Source organism: Buteo buteo, chromosome 21 (assembly GCF_964188355.1).
Source record: "Buteo buteo chromosome 21, bButBut1.hap1.1, whole genome shotgun sequence".
Taxonomy (NCBI): Eukaryota; Metazoa; Chordata; class Aves; order Accipitriformes; family Accipitridae; genus Buteo; species Buteo buteo.
Genome location: NC_134191.1, coordinates 25,490,724 through 25,505,913, shown reverse-complemented (window position 1 = coordinate 25,505,913; position 15,190 = coordinate 25,490,724). Strand labels below are relative to the sequence as shown.

The 15,190-nt window shown below is 40.9% G+C and overlaps 1 protein-coding gene across 1 annotated transcript in view; it reads left to right on the top strand.

The window, feature by feature from the left end:
* Nucleotides 1-14,354, top strand: part of CARD19 (caspase recruitment domain family member 19) — a 51,086-nt gene extending 36,732 nt beyond the window's left edge. The window contains exons 6-7 of the mRNA XM_075053568.1: nt 12,718-12,837; nt 14,086-14,354. Coding sequence (XP_074909669.1) covers nt 12,718-12,837; nt 14,086-14,126 — 161 coding nt within the window. The 3' untranslated portion in view covers nt 14,127-14,354. The remainder of the gene's footprint in view (nt 1-12,717; nt 12,838-14,085) is intronic.
* Nucleotides 14,355-15,190: the final 836 nt, after the last annotated feature.

Below are 15,190 nucleotides of genomic sequence, written 5' to 3'. Positions count from 1 at the left end.
AATTCTGGAGTGTGTTCTGAGAATGGGTTTTGTCTGTTAAGACTCCTAATTCTTAAACGTGTAGACCATTGGAGCTTGCGTGTGCATGTACAGGACATATGAAAGAAAGTTCATACCTGACAAGGTTTTACAGCAACATAAATAAAACTTTGAGCTCCTCCTGATAGGCACATACATAGGTGTGTAGCTTACGACTGTACTGCATGAGGTAAACTTTGCTATACACTTTTAACATAATGACCCTGTCAACACTGCAGAACTTAACCTCAGAACCAAGACTTGCTTGCTTGTTGAAGCAGTTAAGTAGAAGTGGTGGCAAACACTCATGATGCTGAAGTATTAAAAGCCAGGTTCACTTGGTGTCCCTAATTAAGAAGTCCAATGCTGTTTTGGTTTCAAAGAATTCTGGGCGCCTGTTCAAGTCCTGTTTGCTAAAGCAGTATAGTCAAACATCACAAGCCAGTCAAAGCACTGAAGAACAGCATGGGGGAACTCTCTGAAAAGCTTAAGCTACTGCACACCTGTGTAGGCATGAAATAATTTAAGCTCAGCAGTACTTAACCCTGAAAATGAGTTTATACATGTCTGTAAAGCATCTGGAGCTATGTGGATGCTTGCATCCCAGCAGTACCTGGAAGGACTCTAGTACTGTCATGTGAATGAAGTGGAATAAATGAAATGGAGTAATTAATCCTGAAGTATGGAAGAAAAGCATTTCAGGTGGTTGATTTAAAAAAGAAAAGGCAATAATGGGCTCACATGTTTTGTCAGTTAAAAGAAATCATGCTCAAAGGAGAACTGACACTTTCAGAGGTGTCCCCTTGTCCAAATAAGGGTCAGAGAAGAAAACTACTGCTTGTCAGTTTAGGCGGTGCTCTAAATTTTGAAGTAGAATTGCAGTAATCCTATCTTTGTGATTATAGTACTTAAGATGAGGGTGTTTGTGAAAATATTCTTAAGAACAGTTATTCTTTAAGTATTTTATTATAGTGGGATTAGATTACTATGATTTCATGCCACTTAAACTATTTCAAGACATTCTTTGCTTTTCTTCCAAAAAGTTAAGATTACCAAATCACTTTCAAGGACAAGTTTGCTGAACATTTTTCAAAATGTTTTTGTGAAAGGCTCTTTTGAAGGAGGAAAATCTTTTAATCCCTAGTAGAGAACTGTGAGAATGGGTATCTCCTGGGATAAACCTCTGTCTCACGGAAAGAAACTGGATGGTTGCACAGACTTTTGTTTGGACTTGTGAGAGCTTCTAAAAGGCAGTATTTTGTGGCTGGACAGAAAGGCAAACTGTTCCTGCAGGCCAAAACTACCAAACACACATTGTGAAAAGCAAGTTCTTGCTATGGTGCCTGTATCTTTGAGCCTTCATGTCCTGTTTCCTATCTTCAGTACTTCTGAGCTCAGCATGACAGCATTGCTCCAACAGCATACCCCTATAGGCTGAGGGCTTTGTCTTCCTCAGTAGGCTAAACCTACAGCCACTGCTGACTGCAGAGTGCAGGCTGAACCCCTGATTAATCTCACTGTTTGCTAAGTAAGTGGTCTGTGAACGCTACCTCGGCTCAACTTTGGAATCTCCTCTGAGCCATGACCTGGATTTTGCTCTTGTACAAACTCTACTCCAAATGCAGAGACAGCTGTATTCTGTCTCTTTCATAAGAAAGAAGCTGTGTCAGCTGCATATCAATATTACAAGCCTTACATATCCTGGTTTCCTTGGAACTTCCTCCTTGAAGTTTTTTCAGTTGTGCTAAAAAATGGAACATTGAAAGACTAACAAAGATGTCAAAGGTGGCACCAATAACTTAGTAAATGCCATGTGTGAACTCTGTGTAAGATCTGTCATATGGTACCCATTAATTTAAAGGGAAAGATTTGAAAAAAGTTATGAGAATAAATTATCATATATCACTAACAAAAGAAGTGATCCTTAGCTGTTTCATACCTGTGAAGGCGTCATTTATCTCAGTCAATAACAGTGTTCAACTGATGCTGAAACCTAAACATTCCCTCTGATTTCCACATGTATCTTTGATCCACTCTCCAAAGTTATGGTCTAGGGTTTTGGGTGCTGCTAATGAATGTCACAGGTTTTCAGCAACTTTGCAAAGTGCCACTGGATTCTTTTTTGCATTTTGCCTTGCAAAAGCATGGGGGAAAATATCACAGCAGGTTAAGATAGCAAACAAAAGTACTGAAGACTTGTTTAAGGTCAAAACAGAAAACTCAGATTTCCAGAAGAGTGCTGTCTCTCCACACTCTGTGGACTTTTAGTTGGGCTTTTTTGGGTAATCCATGCTCACTTAGTGATGATACTGTTTTAGAAATGAGCCTGGCTCTATAGCTACTTAGATCAATATTCTGCCTTACAGTATAAGGCAGAGGGTGTAGGACATATGTGTGCTACTAATCTAGCAATGCTAACTTAAAATACCTAATTTTTAGTGATAAGTACTGGTTCTTGTGCCTCATAGCATTGTGCCTATTAATACTGAATAGTAGAACCTCTACTTTTGAGAACAGCAAAGATGCTGCATTGAACTTCTAGGAATATCAAGGTCTGTAATTCAACAATTAAGACAGAAAGCGGGGGAGTGGGGGAGGCAGGGAGCAGGGAACTAATTCTACAGCTGTCTCATTAAATGTGTCCAAAGCATGCACTAACACCACTCCTGTCTGAACTCATTCTCTTGAAATGATTTCTAGCATACGTCAAATGTATCACATCACATTTCTTTGGTAGAAAGTAGAAAAGGTTTCCCTAGTGATAAGCAGAATTCAAGACAATCTATTTGTAGTCCCAGGATGCTACCTGGACTGTGTTTTCACATTCTACATAACTTCAAATTTTTTGACTGAAGTCATAGTATGTGGATAATAGATGAGGTATGTTCTTACGTTGAAATCTTGCTCTAACTAGCCTATTTTTCTTTTTAGCTTTAATTTCAGTTTAACACAGGTTTGAAAATGAACAATAAGAAGTACCTTTCTACCACTCCCCACCTAGAGATTCAGGATGCTTTGAATAATTTCATAAATCTAAAACTAAGGGGTTTTTTTCATTATTGTCAAGCCTTTGCTATCAAACCTTTGATTTGATTGCAGAAACACAAACAAACTGAAGACAATATGCACACCAACATGAAGATGGACATTTCAACTTCCACTACTGCTTGAGAGTTCTACATTCGCAATATATTCTTATAATATTACTTATGATATGACTGACACAGAACAAACACATTTCAGACATAAGATTAAGTAACAGGTCTTGCCAAAACCAGTATTATGAAACTGGGCAGGCTGCATGATCCTAGCTGGCCTATTAATGTTTCTTTTACAGTATTTCATAATTTTCCTTCCTCCTCAGGCCTTCTGAAACGAAAAATATTCATGATCTGGGCAAACGAGTATGAGGAAGTTGATCAAAACTGAAGATTCCACATAAAGCTGCCCTTACTCCTTTTGTTGCAATATTTCTATTGTCTTAAGAGAAAACCTTAATCAATTCTGAGGTAAAGCCTTTCAAATATAACAGCCTTTTAAAAATAAAAGGGGAGTCTATATACCATCTTATAGGTGTGTATATATATATATGTCAATGGTTCTTGCTGTTGCCACATACCAAGGAATATCAGGAGCACTCCCACCATGACTTGCAACGTCAGCGACAGGCTGATAAGAATGATAAGTGGGATGTAGAAGGAAAAAGAAGGTCCTTGCTCCATCACGGCTTTCAGCTGGGAGGCATTGGCCATCAGCAGGGCAATGTCCAACATACTCTCCGCAGCGCTCTTCTTATTTGCATAGTGATTGATATTCATAGGTCCATTTCTTTGAAACCACTGTGACGTTCTGCGCTAAAATTGGGAGAGGGGAAAAAGGTTATTCACATCTCTTTTAACTGGTGCAGTGAGCGAGAGATGACTTTGCCCATTGACTGATTTCTGTAATCATACTGATAGAGTAGTAGTGGTACTGAGACTATCAGTGCATCTTTTTCACTGTTACCACTGTCCTCCATCTGATAAGAGAGCAGTAAATAGTGTCTGTACTGGACTTTGGCAGATACACTTTTTCCAGCTTGTAGGATCAGTCTAAACAGTCAGTATGTTTCTACTCTGAGAAAAGGAAAGAGTGAAAAAGCTGAAAAGTTTGCACTGAGAAAAGTTGGGAGGGAAAAACCACTGCAAAACAATCAAGCAAACAACAAATTGTTGCAACTAACATACTCTGAAAGGCATACTTAAAAATACAAATATTTATTAAATTCACTGTCAACATACATCTACATAGCTCCTTAATTACTCATGAGTCTTATTTTGAGGATTTATGTGGAAGTTGGCCACTGTATGAGCTTTGCTTGACCTCTTTCCCTGCTACTTCTTACTCTGTCATGCCACTGTCCAGGTCCATCCATACACAGTGAACTGTTTTTCTGTTTAAACATCATATGATCTGTGGTTGCCAAGCACTGCCCAATTACAAGGAAACTTTTCTTTCCATTTTTGCATCAGCAGTTGTTTTATTTTTTTTTAACTCCCCTGCAAACAAACAGGGCAATATAAACCAACTGCAGGGCAAAACTAGAGCTAGTTGACACTGCAGGATGAATAAAATGAGTTTTTCCTGATGATGATTCATGTGACCCAACTTGGAATTTGACAGCTCATCTCCCAGGGCTGGCTATTTCTCTGCTGATTAGATGCAGCTTTGGGTAACTTGCTTAGGCTTAGATGTCTCACTCTGAGATGAAGGAAGAGTAGGTCACCCTCTTTTCTGCAGTCTCTGAACAGGTTAGGAACTTCACTCTCACTGCTCTCACTTCTAGACTTTGTTTTCAAAAATAATACACAAATACATTATGAGTAAGCTTATTCTAGCTGACTTCTTTAAACCTGCTTCTTAGAGACCTTTTTACTGCACAAATGTGTTCCCACTTGCCAGAAAATACTGTGAGGACAGTCTCTCTTTGAAGGTTAGTTCAAATGTAGAAAACACCCTCTAATTACTCTCTTCAGCAGTACTAGTAACTATCAAATTTCCAACTCCAAAGCCAGGTTTGCCACTGTCCAGACTTAGAAGTGTCCTTTTAAATAGGGCAGGTATTGATGCATACAGCAAACACATTGCCAGTTTTTCCAGGGCATTCAACTACCGAACTTGACCTATTTTCACCAGACACGTTGTAATAATCTACCACAGTCTAAATATTTTACTGAGAGAAAAATGTCATGGAGCAGTGGCAGACTTTTTTTCTGCAAAGGGGAGGAAGCCACATAATCATAGCTTCATGCAGACAGCTTCTTTACTGAGACCAAGGTCCCAGGAAGAAAATGGCTCCGAGATGGATACTGACTTGTCAGGAAGAACTCGACACTCATTTGGTTTTGTCTATATCCCACAATCTAAAAATGCAATTTGGCTGGGGAATCTGTCCCACATTTGTCACCTTTTCTCTCGTCAAGGAGAGTGTCCTCTTCCCACCCCCCTGCCCCATTAAACCACTATAGCATTTGGATGCTTCAGAAAAAATAACTGTAATTCTAGTATACCATCCACCAGAAGCACTAAACCAGGTGTGGATATTCATTTCCTTATGGAAAGCAGCATGGAATATACACTGGCAGTATTCAGTAGAAAAATCCAGGCTAACATTTTTCACTGTTTATTGTACAGTAAAAAGCCCAACACACACATTTAGCTCTTGGCTACCTAATGCTAGCAGTGTAAGAGGGGAGGGGGAACTACGCATGTAATAGCAGAATTCAATTTCTGGGCATGAATTTAAAAGAAACTTTTCTCAGTAGACTGTAGAAGTAATATGATCTATTTTGTCATAAGTTCATAATAGAGGAAGTTTTTTCCTATGTTTAGTAGCTAATTAACTCCTTCCTGCCAAAAATACTGACTTTGAAAAATCTATTGGGTCTACGAGGCTGCAGTGTATAATGCAAAAACTACACAGGCAGCTGTGACTGTTCTTAATCCTGATGGAAGGTGACTGCAGTCAAAACATGACAACCGGTTTCTTTGTTTACACTTGATGTAGAAGTGTGATCATGTTTGACATGGCTTTTTTTTTTTTTAAACTATACAGAAGAGTAAATAGTCTGGGCTACATCTTCCTTTCAGTTACATCTGTGACTACATGATGTAAGACAGTTTCTACATAAACAACAGAATATGATCTTTTCTTTTTCCTGGGGAAATGTACTGCTGCACTTTTAGGACCTCGGTGTTTGCTAATTTTCTGTATGGTCACGTTGCAGGTGGAAATAGCAGGCTGTGGCACTTGAACTATGGTGGAAGCAAAGGTTTTGAGTAATTTCTGAACTCCAATAAATGGAGAAGACTTTTAAAAGTAGGGTGCTGCTAAGGCAAACCAAGGCAAAACTTCTTATTCCTGGAATGACAGCTCAGCTATTTACTACGTTTGGATTCTAAAAAATGGCATTCTACTCTGTTAAGAGGCTTTCAGCTACCACTCCTGAAAGCAGACCAATTCAGAATCTGAACTAGGCATATGGAGAACTGAAACATTGGTTCTACTGTACAGAGCTTTTTCTCAGCCTGTGATCTTGCCTTCTGCCAGGAAAAAGGATCTGTAATCGTGAAAGCCCCAGAAACAATCATTTCCCATCTCCTGATTGAGAAATGGAGCCTCCTGACTTATGCTGGAAAACCATAAAACAAAACAAAGCAAAAAGCAAATTAGCCTTGCCTTCTGGAAGGAAGTTGAAGGCAACTGCCAAAAGTATTGAAACAAATGCAGTCAGTACTAAGGCAGCAGTTTTTAAGACCAGACTACGTGTTACACAGCAATATATAGACAGGCAATGAAAGAAGAGATGTTGCCTTAACCTCAGGATAATGACAGTCATGTACAACATAAATTATATGAGAACTTTGTTATGTGGCTTTATGGTTTCAGGGAGATTCCAAGCATGTAGCAACACACCCAGTCCACAGCACCAATCTACACTTACTGTGCTGCTATCACCTGTAGAGCTGCAGAGAGGGAAAGTGAAACTTCTGGAGATTTTCTAGGATGCATGTAAAGTAAGGCTTTTTCTGCAGGTGTCACTTGGCAAGAGAACAGTATGTATTCCACGTGACCTGCTTCAGTTTCAATGTAATCAAAACACCTCATTACACACTTTCAGTATTCAAATAACCTAGTACAGACAAGCTGATCCCTTCAGTCGAGGTCACCAAATGAGTCTGAGGAAAAACAGCATGTGTGTTCACATGTGTGTGCATAAGGGCCAGGTATAGCTGGAACTGCTTGCTGTATCTTTCTTTCCCTGTCAGTAACAGCCTGCCTTCAGGTCTCCCATCACCTGCAAAGCATCAACCTCTGAGCAGAACAACCTGCTGTGCTAGCCTACACGCAGTTATAAAAAGGAGAGGAGTGAAAAGCCTCCCCCTCTTGTTCCATCCGTGACTGGAAGAATCCCCTGTGGAAGAGCCTATTTTCACAGTCACACGATGCTGTCCCCACAGACAGCACCGCTCCACGTCTCCACACGGCAGCAGGGTCTGTTTGCTTGCCCAGAGCACTGCAGTTTGCAAGGATAAAGCTAAGATGCTACATCAGAAGCTGGTATGTTTTGCTTCTATAAAACCAAACCTTCACACTAGGATTGAATGGTATGGGATACAGTCTTATTGACAACTGTGTTGGTAGAGATTTTGCTGCTGCTTTGCTTCACTCACCATTTTAACCCAGAAGAACTGAGTCCCTTTGAAATACAGAAAGGATTTTTTAATTACATTTATTAAAAAATAAATAAAAGTGGCACTGAGGTGAATGTCCTTAGATGCTGAGTTTCATGAATCACGTCTAAGTCCCACTTGGTGATTCAACAGGAAGGAAACAGCACTGAAAATGGAAACATTTGAAAACAAATAATAAAGTATCTTGGCTAAATACAGTAACTTGTTATAGTAAGGATTTCTGCTTCTATTACAGCATTAAATGACTACTTGTGACAAAATTTACGCAGCTGTTAGTTCAACAGAGTGTTTATCAAACACTAGTGACTGCTGAAGTAGTCAAACTAACGTGCTGGAATTCTGACCAAAAAAAAGGAAGGCCCAAGAGTAAATTTTTTTTTCTCTTGTTCATCTTGACCTCACTGACTTTCCCAAAATGGTATCAGTTAGTCGGTCCTGAGAAGACAGGTGGGGTTTTTGACATGCCAGTCATCTAATCCACAGAGGAAAAAAAAAAGTGTGAAAATGATGTCTATTTTGCATTTGGATTTAGAACTTAGTTATGTTAGTTTTTGTCACTCTGCCCTATGAATTCAGGAGGAAAGAAATAATTTGGATTTTGAGTGCAAGTTTTTAGGATTCATTCCTTCTCTTTTGGTATGTTCCTAGGTACTTTACTCAGGTGTCTTAAATGTCTTCCACCATATATATGTTCCCCTAAAGAGATTGTTTAAGAAAATCTAAAAAAAAGCCAAAACAAAAGCCCCACAAAAAACATAAAAGACAAGCATTGCCTGAACCAATAGGACCCTGACATTTCCAAGTTAAGAGTCAGATCTGTTATGAAGACTGAATTTACTGTTCTTGTAATGAAGTTAACAGATACTTGCAGTAGCACAAGACTGGTTACTGTTTTCTTTTTAAATCTCACTAGAAAACCAGTATTTTGCAGTTAGCAAGGTGAAATTCCAATTTCCCAAATGAGCACTTAGAACCAGAAACTGCAAAGTATAAGCCAGAAGTACAGCCTGAGTTGCTTTAATTTTGATTTGCAATTTGCAATTGCAGCTGCTTAATATCAGCTGGGACTGCAGGACCCAGAGCTCAATGTGTTTTGCTTGTCAGGCCCAGAGTGTCATATCTGGGTTCTGAAAACACACAAATCTTTTATTATTCGTACAGTACTGGCACTAAACACTTTCACGGTATTCTAACTTTAAATCATTATGCAGTAGAATGCCATTACTAAATAGAGGAGACCACAGTTTTGTATGGGTTAATTGGGAAAATAATGCTGATTATTATTTATATATCCTAAACAAGCTGTGCTTCTGATTAATAACACCTTCCTTAAGCTGTCAGAAGGATCTTCGCCTTCAAGTACATTTACTCTGAAACACAGTCTTCATAATCTTTGGCTTGCTCTAACTCTGCATACAGTTTACTTTCTATTTTAGGTTAGTGATTACTGGAGTTGTATGGCAGATTTTAGACATTTTAATAGCCAAAAAGCCTTGATTCAAAATGAGATTGGACAAGACTGTTGACCAGTATGACCTCTGGGTTTGTAACGTCATGAAGCAAGCTTCCTTAAATTCTTATGTTTAGGGACAGTCCTAACTTTAAAATAATAGAAACATGGTACATAATAGTGAGGCTGTGTAAATAAAAGGCTGAGTCATACTGATCTTACAGCAGACTGTTCTTTACTGTGTTTTGCAATAGTCTTTCTAATTCAATCATCTAAAAAGATGCTAAAAAGCCCTTCTGTTTAAAAAGTAACTTTCTAAGTTTTTTAAGTGTTCACCTTTAAGAAAAACACTGCACGGCAAACTTTCCCAGATCTTTTAGTGGTAATTTCATGTTCAGGAAAAATTCCAGTTATATCAAAAAAGAGAAGAATCAGACATAAAAGGAATAACACAGGACTAAAAGAGAACACAACTTCAGAACTTTACTTTTATTTTTTTCTAAGATCAACCCTATAGTTACAGAACTGAACTAGTAACTTTATACAATTATTTAATAATCCTCATAGATGTGGGATTTCTGCCCACATCTCCATCACCTACATACAGAAAATGGGCCATACATGACCACTCTGAAATCAGACTTCCCCTCTGCCTCAGAGATCTTGCTGATCTAATAAAATAGGCAAAATATTCTACAAGAAAAGAAATACTCTTCCAGCAAAAATACTTTAAGCTATATCAGTTATGTAATGGATGATTAGATCCGTTCTACACCTCCTCAGAAGATATTATTTCTTTTCCCCCAGTAAAACATTAGATCACTTATTCAGCTTAGCACTGATTCAGAGAGAAAAAACCCTACATCTGGACTGAATCATCAGTTACATTTCCCACAGGAATTTCATTTTGGTGGGGGGCGGGGGAATCTGTCCATCCAAGTACCAACCTAGTGTAACACTGCAATCACATCTAGAGACAGTATGGTTGCAGGCAATTAACAAAAATAAAAATTAAATACTCGGCCTGTGTTCATATTTCATAGACAGCATCAATTTTCTAGCATCTTTAAAAGTCTATACTTAAGAAGAGCCACTTAAAATATATATAGACAGAAAATGCCAGTATGACTACATTAAGAAAAAAAACGTGGCAACCATGCTGATACCTGAGAGCTAAAAAGTTAGTATGAAAAAAGGAAAAAGTACAGTCATGTTAGTTCAGGGCAGAGCACTGTTTTCCTAAAGCCATACTGGTTCCAGGACCAAGTTAGAATATTTTTACTCATTAAAAGAGTTAAAAATAATCAGCACACCTGATGACTAACTTTGTGAAATGAAGTAACAACTTAAACTTGTTTGTACAGCTATTTAAATAGAAGCTTTCTCCTGTATGATTTTTTTTTTCTGTCTTGCATTACTACTGCTCATTGCAGTGATTTGTTCTTATAATACTGTTTCTCACAATTGGACTGTGGGCTGCCTATTTTGTGTTGTTAAAGCACTATTTATTTATTCTAGCTACTTAAAAAACAAGGAAACAAACACTTATTACCAATAGTTTCAATATTTGGAGTATATCAATTACTCCAAATGCAATTTGATATAAGTAATGCTTTAGAACATACCATTTTATTCTATATGCAGTAAAATTCTTTCAAGTTCCTACAAATTTGAAATTTATTACTTGCAGTGTGATACCAAGAAACTGCCACATCCCAAAATTACTTATGAATTAATATACAATTTTGAATAAATTTTTAGTAATAACATGACTATAACAGAAGCCAACTATTCAAGAGCTGTTCTTTTCTACTATCCAATTCTTATTCACCTTTTTCATAGTTCTTTAGCTCTTTCAACTAGCATTTCCTGTTATCTTGGAAACATTAAACTTGGTTTTACAACGTGGTGAATGTAGACTGTTTCAATATGGACCATGAACAAGGAAAACAAATAGAGGAAGATGAAAAAAACAGTTACTACCTGTATGTGTATAAACAGATCCTTTGCACAAGTGGCCAGACACTTCTGCCAAGTGTAACTACTCACAGTAGCGAGTGAGGTGTGCCAGACCAACCCAGTATTAGAAGCAAGGAATTTCTTGCTTCTAAAATCTTGACAGCTGCTGAAAAAATTTATCCAAATTAATGATGGAGTTAAAATAAGCCACATTAAGCCAATATGTGACCACGCATTCAGAATTACACTGGGCTTAACTAGTCTTTTTAAAATTCGTGTGCTTTGAGTGCTTTGAAGGTAAGACAACTATATCTGCATTTCATGTCAGCTCTTCTGCAAGAGAAGGTAGCAGTCTATTGCTGAAGATGTGCAGGAGAATCTATTTTGAGGAGAGGGCAGACACTGGGATGGGCAGTAAGCAAAACAGGGTGGCCCAAGCTGCGATGCCTGCGAGCATCCCTAAAAGTAGACACTTCCACACTTTCGACTCCAATACCAAAGATTTAGGCACCTGCAGATTTGTGGTCTCTCCAGGTTTAGTTGGCTGCTGAGCTGGGGTGTTCTTTTGTTTGTGTAAATTGTGAACTTGGTCAGATTTTTTAAGGTATCTCCTATTCACAGATTAGTTTTTAAGAAATCTGTTCCCATCTGTTCTACCTTGCATATACTTCTTTTTTGGTTTTTTTTTGTGAGAAAATGAAAAAAAGTGTCTGTAAAGTTCTCTGAAGTGCTACTGTGTACGTATAATACAATATAGTAATACGTCTCACTGCTTATTCTTTATATAGCACTCACATAGAACTTGCAGTTTCTATGGGAAAGATGTAACAAAATGATTGCTTGCAGCTGAAGATGAAGTAAAACAGGAAAGTTGCAGAACAATTCTTGGAGCAGACCAAGTTAAAAAAAAAAGAAATCCCCCAACTAGTACTTGTGATGCAATCACAACTCTATGTTAATAAAAAAAGAAAATTGCTGAGAAGTCAGTGGCTTAAAGGAAGCCCCTTCAGGCCACCAGTTTGACCTGCGTATCCCAGCCTTGATTCTCTTTAGGTACTTTCCAGGATTTATTAAAACCAGATTTTTTCTTCTTGGTATGATATTCATGACTACAAGGGCTTGTCAGGAAGGGAGGGAGGAAGGACAGACCTGCTACACAATCAGTCCAGTCTGTCTGTAACCAGAAACGTTTACCAGTGACATAGAAGGTGGTTTAGTACAACTGTAGCTATGTGGCAGAGCCTTAGGTTGGAATAAGAGCTACTTTTTAGAGTCTAGTCCTTTCCAAAACAACATAAAAGATGCTCTTTTACCAGTCTGGCTTTTCAGCTAAGTGGCATGCTTGGAAAACATCCTTTATGTGTAAACAGAAGAATATGGGATGAAAAGCTTTCAGTGAAGTTTTCTGGTCCTGTTTTGACTACATGGAGTAGTAAAAAGCTGGGTATTTCTCTTCTTGTTTTTATTTGTATTACTGTATGAAAAAAACCAAACCATACGGGCCCAGCCCTTTAAGTAATTCCTCCCACTTTCGTGTTCACTTATCTCCCGTGTAGGTATCCCCGAGCAGCTTTTCCATCCTCTCCCAAGTCACCCTCCCTGGTTCAGAGTGCCGGTGGGCTCCGAGCAGAGATTCCTGGGTGGGAGGACACCTGAGGACCCTCCTGCTGACCTGGGTAGGAACTAAGGGGTCATCGCCCCAAGGACTAAAGAGGATTTTCTTTTCAGTCCCCCCTTGGCACTTGCCTATCTTCGAAGTGAGACAAAGCGGGATGCTTGCAGCCGCATCCCTACAAAAAAAAGTGCTGAATTAACGGAGGGCGTGTTAAAAATAAATGAATAAACAAAAAATACTCGAGAAGTGCCGGTTACGGGGCCGCGGCAGCAGCCAGCACACCATCCCCTCCCCGGCATTTCCTCCCGCCCCGGCTCAGCGGGAGGGCTCCGCGGGGGCACCCGCAGCCGGCCGGGGCGGGGGCGGGCTCGCCGCTGCTGTGAGGAGACCCGGCGCGCCCCCGGCCCGCTTCCCGGCGGGCTCCGCCGCCTCCTCCTGCCCCGCTCCCGCCCGCCATGTCCGGCCGCCGCGGCAGCCCAGCCCGCTCCCGCCCGCCCGCAGCCGGCGGGAAGCGCCCCCGGCCCCTACCCGCTCGGCGACCGCCGGCTCCGCGCCCTCCGCCAGCCCGTTGAGCTCGTGGGTCTCGCCGCCGCCGGAGTCCATCGCGGCGCAGGGCAGGCCGGTGCGGCCCCGGCCCCGGCCCCGGCTGCCCGCGGGGAGCCCTTTCGCGCCGGCCGGCCCCGGCTCCGCGGGTGAGGGGCGGGAAGGGCCGCTGGCCGCTGAGGAGAAAGTTTCCAGTGAGGCGGCGGTTGCTGGGGCTGGCGCGGCGGGCCACCCCCCCGCCCCGCTCCGCTCCGCTCCGCTCCGCTCCCGTCCCTCCCTCTCCTCACACAGGCCGCCCCGGGGGCTGTCGTTCCGGCCCGCCCCGGGGAGGTTCCCCGCCGGTGGAGGTTTCCGTGCGGGGCGGAGAGCCGGCCGGCGGGCAGCCGGGGCCCGGGGCCAGCCATTGCGGCAGAGGCCTCTTCCCCGCCACGGCTTTGGTTCGGCGGGAGGTTTCTCCAGCTCCTGCTGGGCTTGGGGCTGAGGGGGAGCTGGGGTCCCGAGCGGCTGCCCCGCACCGTCAGCCTGGGTGTGGGACTGAACAGCTTGGTGTTAAGACCAAATTTCCAGTGTCGGCCAAGAATCATAGTTTGTGCTGTTCTGGGGAGGAGTACAGGTGGTTGGGACTGTAGGCAAATGTTTCATTTTAGAAAACTCTATCTGAACAAAATTAAAGTTGAGGGCTGGGGGTTTATTTTAAGAGCGCTCTCGGCGGTGGTTTTAGGTTTTCAGGTTTTCTGTCCTTTTTTTTTTTCTTTTTTCTCCCTAGACTTATTTTCCCACCTATACCACAGCAAAGGACACACATAAAAACAATTAACATCATACAGGTTTGATGGTGATGGAACATCAGAGGAACACTCAGATGCGCAGGAACAGCACAACTGGTAACAAGAACGATAAATTAAGCCTAAAGTATGAAACAAAGCAAAATAATTTGAATTCAATTTTTAAATGTCGTTTTTGCAAGCAAACCTTCTGCTACTTAAATTTAACAGTGTTCAGAGTAAAAAATAAATAAAGATGTGTCTTATGTGACCACATGTAATCTCTTTTAAGGCTAGGGAAGGACTGCTCATCTGCGCTGAAAATGTTCTTCAGTAGTTGTTCAGCGAACTTGTTCATATGTGTGGTGTCCAAACATGTATTCCTCAGGTTAACTCCGTCAAAATCTTCTATGTTAGGAATCACTTTTCTCACTCTCTAAACAGAATTTAAGGATATTCTATTTACAGAATGTAAATGAACATATAGAATATAAATAAACAGACAGAATGTAAATGTAAATAAATATAAATTGAATTTTTTAAAAAAGTTATAAAGGCCTTTTGCTAGACCTTGCGTAAAGAGAGACAATGTAGAAGCATTACTACCGATTCCTTTATCACCAAGATAGGGTTTTTACTTAAGCACCTCCTGTGGAGGAAAGCCCCAGTTGTATTGTTTAGTGCAATAAACACAAAGCTGTTGGACCTACAATCATGAACAGGTTGCAAGAGGCCACTGCTGAAAGGAGGTCTAGACACTTGGCTGTTCTCCCTTTATAGCCATTGTGCTTGGGAATTAGCCGTTAGCCTGAGTCTCACAGACACGCACCAAGACCAAGCCGTGTCTGCATGGGGGGATCTGCAGTTCACTTCAGCAGGTCTCCCAGCCAGCCTAGTCAGAAGGTTATATATGAGGTCTCGGACTGCAGCATACCCTACAAAGTGAGTCAGCCCAAAAATGCAGATTGAGGCTTCAGGATTGTGACACATCGAATAAAAAACTCTACCATATACCATATCGCTGCAGCTTTTTCCATGCAACAGATGGGCACGCCTCTCTAACATACAATAGCTACTGAGCAGATATGAGAGTGGAATTATGGCAAC